Source organism: Protopterus annectens, chromosome 17.part0 (assembly GCF_019279795.1).
Source record: "Protopterus annectens isolate FY-2018-M chromosome 17.part0, PAN1.0, whole genome shotgun sequence".
NCBI classification, from domain to species: Eukaryota; Metazoa; Chordata; order Ceratodontiformes; family Protopteridae; genus Protopterus; species Protopterus annectens.
Genome location: NC_056751.1, coordinates 400,835,779 through 400,843,797, shown reverse-complemented (window position 1 = coordinate 400,843,797; position 8,019 = coordinate 400,835,779). Strand labels below are relative to the sequence as shown.

Here is an 8,019-nt window from a genome sequence, read left to right as displayed (position 1 = left end):
AGTTTATTATGTGAGACTTTGTCAAATGCCTTGGATAAATCTAGGAAAGTAGCCGAGACAAATTTACCTAGATTCCTGTGGAAGTTTATAGTACTGGTGAATTTGAGTAGGGCAGTGGTGGTGCGGTGGGATGGGCGAAATCCGTGTTGGTTGAGGAGAGAAGGTTGTTGGTGAGGAGATAGAAGAGGAACTGGTGATGAATACATTTTTCTAGGATCTTAGAGAGGGGTGAGAGAATTGCAATTGGTCGATAGTTGGAAATGTCTAGGGATGGGCCATCTTTGTAGAGTGGTATGATATATGATGTTTTCCACAGGACTGGAAAAGTGTGCTCGGTGATGAATCTATTTATTAGAAGTGAAATGGGATAGGCTATAGCTGTGGATGCAATTTGGAGGTATTCGGCAGGAAGGTTATTGGCTGCAAGGGTGGTTGGTCTAAGTCTGGCTAGGAGTTTTTGGATAGTAGAGGTAGGAAAAGACTTAAGTGTGAAATGTATGGTATTGATTTGGGCCTGAGGTGGTGGTGAGGAGTTGGAGGAAGTAATGTTTAACAACTCTTGTGGAAATGAAATGGTTATTAAAGCTGGAGGCTATGTTCAGGTCTGTACCGGTTATATTGGGTGTGGGAGTGGTACTACTTCCAGGCTGTAGGATGTCATTTATTGTTGCCCAGAATTTTTGCCGTTAGGTACTGTATTTGTTTTGTTGAGTGATACAGTAATTTTGTTTATAGAGCTTAACCTGCTTTTTTGCTTTATTTCGGAGCTCGTGAAAGGTTTGCCTAGCTGCGGGTGATCTGGTGTGGCGCCAGGTTTTCCAGGCTTTATACCTGGCTCTAAGTAGGGCTTTTATGGTTTTCTGGAGCCAAGGGGTGGGGTTGCTATGTATCCTGATAGTTTTTAAGGGGGCTAGTTCATTAAGGATATTTAGGAATGTGGAGTTGAAGTAATGAACTGCTTTGTCTAATGAAAGGGTTTTGATGGAAGACCAGTTGCAATGTTGCAAGGCTCTTATGAAGTGGCCTCTAGGAAAATTTTTGTTAGATCAGGTTTGTAGAAGGGAGGGAGAGAATTATTTTAAGTTTTTGCCTAAGGATAAAAGTAGGGCTGTGGTCGCTCAGAGAATTTGGTAAGGTGCCACACTGATGGGCAGTACTTGGTTTATTTGTGAGTATCCAATCAAGTATAGATTCTCTTTTTGTGGCCTTATCAATGCGTGTTGGAATATCTACATGTTGGGTGAAGTTATATAGGTTAATGTGGTGGGTGGGGGTGGGGGTGGAAGAATGGATGGAGTTCCAGTCAATGTTTACATCACCTAGCACGATAGCTTCTTGAGGGAAGGAGTATGAGGCCCAGTGAAGTATGGGTTCTAGCGTGGTTAGGTTGTCACCCGGGGGTATATAGATATCTAGTAGATTTAGGTGCTTATGTTGGTTAAGGGAGAGCTTTGCAAATAGAGTCTCTGCATTGCTGAACTTGGGGGAATCTTTTTGGAAGAGTTGGGAGTTGTAGGTTAGTTCTGTGAAGTAGAGCTAAGCCACCGCCTCTTATGTAGCCAGTCTGCCCTCAGAATGTTATACCCAGGTGGGGTGATGTAATTATCTTTAATATGTGGTTTAAGCCATGTCTCTGTGATGAGAATAATATCAGGGTTATATAAGGAGATGGCACCGTGAAGGTCTTAAAAATGGGCATTCATGTGGGCTGAACATGACAGGCTGCGATCAACTGCTGAGGTGTACTAGTGAGGAGATAACGGACATGGGAATCATTTACACAGTGAAAGGGACAATGAAGTGGTTTACACTTTTGCACTTCTGGAGAGAACACTTCAGGGAGGCATCCGACTACTGGATGACAGGCAGAAACGGGTAGCACAAATGTCAAGAGAACTGGATGCATGGAACTACAAGGTCAGTGTAACAGCAATATGTGTTCATTGAAGAAATGACAGTCAGGCAATATAATACAGCCGAACAAATTTTAAGGAAAAGATTGCTGAAAGTTGTGACCACAAAGGGTCTTTGGACCAACCCACTAACTAGTCAACAAAAACAAAATTACAATATGTAAAAAGAAAAAAGGAAGAGTTGGGGCTATAAATGACAGGCTCAGAAACGCCAAGAAAAAATACTGATTCACAAAAAGGTTCTGGAACTTACTAACAGAATATCTGGCAGATCATGTAACTACTTATGAGGGCCAAGAGAATCCAGATTAAATGGGAGAGGGCAAGGAATCTTTAGGAATGGGGTACCCAAACAGGGTTATCTTTATCACAGAAATGAAGGTTTAACAGTTTCTTTCCACAGGCATACTTTGACTGTAATCCACAAAGTTTTAACCAGTTTGCTAATAAATATAATCAAAGTTCTTTAGCATAATGTTATTTATACAATCTATGGAAAAATGCACAACTGATATCACTCAGTGTTTTATAAAACATTGGTGTGTACAAATATTGATCATAATCAGGTCCTTCTATTTGCACTTCATCATTAACCAGTTCAAAAATTATTTTCATTCACTTCATCGCAAAATTGCTGGGAAATACTAATGTACAAAACCAGTAAAGGAAAGGAGACCTATAATGTGTGGCAACACTTCAGTATAAATTTTCTTTTAACAAATAAGATCATGCAAAAACCAACAAACATTTTTCTTAGAATTTCACACAGTCTCCATGAACTAAGAAAAAATTGTGTCAAAAGCATTATTTTAAAAATATGAAGTGGGTGCATTAAAAAGTAATATCTAGAAGACATGAGCAATAGAAAATAAACATACCCTAAGGATTAGGTGTTTTAGCTCATCGTCTGAAAGAAAAGATGGCTTGTAATTGGCTTCAGTATAAGGATTTGTGGCACCTGGAAAGAAAAAAGAAATGGTGTACTTATTCACTAAAAACAATACACAGTCTTACATTACTAATGATGTGGTTTCCCAAACTTCCTGCAACCACTTGCTGAGTAGATGATTTCTGGTGCCTTTAGTACTACTCCTTTGGGGTCTTCCTGAGGGATGAACCTATTTACTGTACTTACATTTCCATTACTGATGAAATAAAGTTATGAAACAACATATAAATTGTTAGGCAGACTGTAAAATGTCATTAAGATTTGTCGACGCATGTTTAGCACCATGCCCAAGAATTACTAATCTCTCAACTTCAAACTCAGCTGGTTGTTAGATCTCTGATAATCCATCTCACTAATACCTTCACAATGTGCAAGCACTAAACTTAGGTCAGAGCCCCTTTATAACCTGCCCTCTCCCTATACTACTTCTCAAGACTACTGCCTCTCCTCTATCATCTTTATCATTCTTTGGCACATATTTAAGACTATATCCCACTAGACCTAGACCCTGCAGCAACCCTGAGGTGGATTCCCACATACTCCATTTGCTTTAATCAAATCATTTAACCAGACATTGCTCACGATTTGTCCATGAAAAGGGACCATGGTCCAGTGGCCTTATCTGGTTAATAAATGCAATTACTAGATAAACTAATCATAGGGTCATCTTCATCTCAAATATAACTGGATACAACTTGAGAAATATTAATGAAAAAAATAGGCCTTTTTGCAGACATAGTATTATAGATTACCAGTCAAGAACATTATGTATAAATTACATTTGATAAACTGAAATATTTTATTATAGCAGACTTTAAAGACAACAAAGTAAAATGTCCCAACACTTATCTTGATTCAGAGCTTCCTCTTTTTGAAGGGTCACAAACATGTTAAGATCTTACGAATTTGGTTGAAATCGGTTGTCGAGTAAGCAGCCAAGGGATGTGGGAAGAAATTACTTAAAATATTATAATTAAGATAAGACTAAGAAACTGTTATTTATGAATATTGATAATAGGATACAAATGATTAAAGGGGCTCAAATTGTTTGCTAGAGCAGTTTGTTTACATTTTAGTACAGTGCAAGTCACATGTTCCCCCTGATGCAAGGTTTTCAAAGTGCCATGTTAGTATACTGCATGTCAGATTACACAAACTCTCAGTGGGGGTGGGTTTGTTATATTAAGTGCCAAGTGCTTACAGCTGAAGTTTGTCCTTTTGTATTTTCCTTCCCCTGCCTATGGACAATTAGATTTGTTGAATGACTGCATTTTACTCCGCTAGATATGCGAGCTTGTCACACACAGAACTGTAGCCTCTTTACAAATGAACGGATATCTACTTTACTATGTACTTGATTTTGATAAAATGTATATAATAATTATTCTAACCTAGGCAACAGTATTTTTATTTCATGTTTGCTGCTACAAATATTTTTCCCATCACTGGCAATTGTTTTTCTAATGGCCTGTTATTAGTGTTGCTTGTTAATTTGTGTGTATTCATTTAGATGCACATTTGTAATCAAACAAATACTTCCTCATTTTACAGCACAGCACGTACAGGTGTACCTTTGGAAGAAACATGTTCAGTATGAAATGTCTTAATATTCTTGAAAAATAAAAAATTTTACCTTTTTTTCTCAAAAAAAAAAAAAAATGCTAGGCAGCTTTGGAAGTGAATCTTATCACTGTTCTAAAAGCATTTTCTCATTATCTCATGTTGTATGTTGTCCTTCAGAAATCGCACCATAACTACTCGTCTAATAGAGATTCCATCCTACTGAATTTCTTTTCTCCCTTTTTTCTGCCATTTATTCTGGTAAAATGTTTTAAGTTTTCACACCTTTACTGAATGTTTGACTGAAGTACAGTTATAGTTTACACTGATTAGCATTTGAAAGTGGAGGCAAATGCAGTCTATACATGTCTCCATACACTTTTAATTACCATTCCTAGTATACTACAGTAGGTAATTATAGGGGTACTTACTAAGGCATTCCTGAATATCTATAAATTCTGTATATGCTACATATCTGATAATGTAGGCCTTTTACTGAAACTATGTATGCAGTGGACATAACTGTTTTAGAAGTGAACTGCGAGGTTACTACAATAATTCTTTTCATCTTCTCTAAGGGGACCTTGTTGTGACTTAGATGGGTGTGTTGACCAGACTACTTTCCCAGTTACAACTATCCCACAACTATTCAAATGTGAGTCTCTATGTGTTTATTTTACATCTATATCTATGTATACACACACACACATATATATATATATATATATATATATATATATATATATATATATATCTTGGGTTCCTATCGTGAAATTGAATGTTAAGAACGCCGAACAGAAGGACAAACTTGGTAGTTTGAAAGTTGAGAATGTCGAAGCCGCGGAAACAGTTGGCCATTTCTGCAGCTTCGGCATTTTCGGACTAGGCCAAGGTAAATGTACTAACGGGTAGTGACGGACTTTAGGGTTAGGGCATGGGTCAGGTAAGTGTGCGGTAGTGACGGACTTTAAGGTTAGAGCTGGGTTAAGGATAGTGCATAGATAGTGGTGTATGTTAGGTTTAGTGTAGGTTTTGAAGGTGTTTGGTGTGATTGTGTTATGTGTGTGTTTTTTGGAACAGCAAATTTTTTCCCTTTGGAAAAAATTTGCTGTTTTGATGTTATCCGAATTCGATATTTTTGGAAGTTCGATTTTGTGAAATAGATTATTTATATATATATATATATATATATATATATATATATATATATATATATATATATATATATATATATATAGAGAGAGAGAGAGAGAGAGTGGTCTAGATCTATATTACATTTGACTCTGGATACCACCCTACATTTCAGCATAATTGATAATCTAAGCAAGCTAAATGTAAACTCATATGTTACCAGCTAGATAATAAACTGGCTAATGGGCATAGCCAAGTCTATTAGCTGGAAGGCATGGTCTCTTCCAAAAAGAGTATTCACCTGTGGTATCCCCCACTAATCAATTCCAGGACCACTTGTCTTTGGTATTTACTTCTCCACTGTAAAGGCCAGATACTGCTTGAAGCACAATAAGCCACTGTATCTGGAACTTGGAATTCATATGTACTCAACTGGACAGTGACTACAATATTTGTCATCTCCTAAAAGCGCATTCTTCCACAAGATAGATGTCAGTCTTATACATCACTGCACCCAAGTTGAGCATTTATGAATTCAAGATACCTGACAATATTGTGTCCTACACAATGAGTGGTGTTTGTAGTCATTACGCTCAGATGTAATGTAAAGTAGAGCTGCTGCACCCAAGTAAAACAGAGGAGCAAACCACGCAAACTGGGTTTGTGACACACTAGATTTAAGTTGTCCTGATCTGCAAGTAGTCAAATGAGGACATAATGAGATGTAACTGAGTAGTGTGTGTAGAAGTAGTCACTATGTCATGACAATTAGCCTGCAACTTTTCAATCTACTTGCAGCAAAACGTCTGGTTCAAAGAACTGGTTGCCTTGATTAAGGGAAGCAGCTCCTTGATATTTATGTGGTTGCATCTGTCCTTGGTGGCTCACATCTCCCCCTGCACTTTTATCCCTCCTGAAACTACACAAAGTGTCTGTGGTGACTTCATGTTTTGGAGCAGGAAGGTAGAAGAAAATAACTCAATTTAAGGATATCTGTTGTCTACACCAAAAGACTTCTCTTCTAACATCAGCATTGGTATTTGAAAAGATAAAGGGTGTTGAAGTTGTGACCAAACAGATTTCAGATACCACTATATCCTTCTCATGTGACGTCGTGCCATGAGATCAAAGGTCCCCAAGATATTCCCTCGCAGTGACCAAAGGGCTGACTGGAAAAACCTTAGAAATAGATCTAAATAAAGACCTGTTTTTTCCTGTGGAAGAAAAGCTCTTTGAACTAAGGTGTCTATTTGACATCCCAAGAACACAATCCTGTGTGAGGGAGTCAAGAAAGACTCTTGAATATTGTCTTGAAATCCCAGCTTGTGTAAGAGATCTCTCACCCAAGAGGGAGATTCATGACACTTTGAAAAACACTCTGCAAAGATAAGCAAGTCATCTAAATATGGAAAAATGTGGATACCCAGTAGCCCGCAACAAGCTATAAATGAAGCCAAACATTTTCTGAACATTCTTGGTGCAGTGGATAGTCCAAAAGGTACGGCAGAGAACTGATAATGTGATCCAAACACACAAAACATTTTAAAAAAGCCTTAATTCTGGATGTATATAGCTCTGATAAGAATCTTGTAACTCTTATGTTATCAAGAAACTTGAAAGAGGAAGAAGAGGTAACCTACATGGACAGACTTGAAGGCATTCTCACTATACTCTGTACTGTATAGACTGCTCACAGGCGACTTATGCCTGGCCTACAGGGCAGTCTCGGACCCTGCCTTAATGGAAATGCTGCACATCCACAAATCTAATGTGACAAGGCTCACTCGCTCTAGAGATCTTAACCTAGCCTGCAACATAAACAGGATTTCCCTTAAAGACAGAAGAACAGGTGGAAACAAAACAGTCTCATATGGAGGATGAGGAATCACCCCTTGAAAAGAAGGGATTTCCTCACACTGCCACCTGTAACTCTGATGAATGATTTTTAGAACTCATTTGTCTGAAACAATCTGTTGCCAAAGAGAAAAATGGAGAGTCAAACTTTCTGGAAGAAGAATAAAAAAGGGGCCAGGGTGGGAAAGGGTCACAAGTCATTCACACTTGGACAATCCTTCGTTTTGGGAGGTCCGAGACTTATTTTTTGAACTCTCTTGACATTTCTTTTTAAACATCTGTTTACCTGAATTTTGGTGAAACTGTTTATTCTGGTTTTGGTGAAAAATTGGATGAGGAGATAAAAACTCCCTTTGACAACTTACAAAAGGACGGCTGAAAAAATCTTGAGAGATTCCCTGTCAGATAGCCCCTTTCACCACACTTTTTGATTACCTCTGCAGCAGGAGGGCCAAATACTAAATCTCTACTCAAAGTAGAATTTGAAATCTCAAGCACACACTGCAAACAATAAACACTGACCTGTGCTACAGAAGAAACTAAATTATTTAAAGTAGATTTTCCGTCAGAAGAAGAAACTGCAAATACTTTCACAATTAGTATACACTTTTT

The 8,019-nt window shown here is 37.9% G+C and overlaps 1 protein-coding gene across 1 annotated transcript in view; it reads right to left on the bottom strand.

Moving 5' to 3' along the window:
• The window catches only part of ARNTL (aryl hydrocarbon receptor nuclear translocator like), a 545,416-nt gene that overhangs the window by 348,827 nt on the left and 188,570 nt on the right, over positions 1-8,019 (bottom strand). Inside the window, exon 7 of the mRNA XM_044059187.1 lies at positions 2,792-2,871. Within this exon, the coding sequence (XP_043915122.1) occupies positions 2,792-2,871 (80 nt within the window). The remainder of the gene's footprint in view (positions 1-2,791; positions 2,872-8,019) is intronic.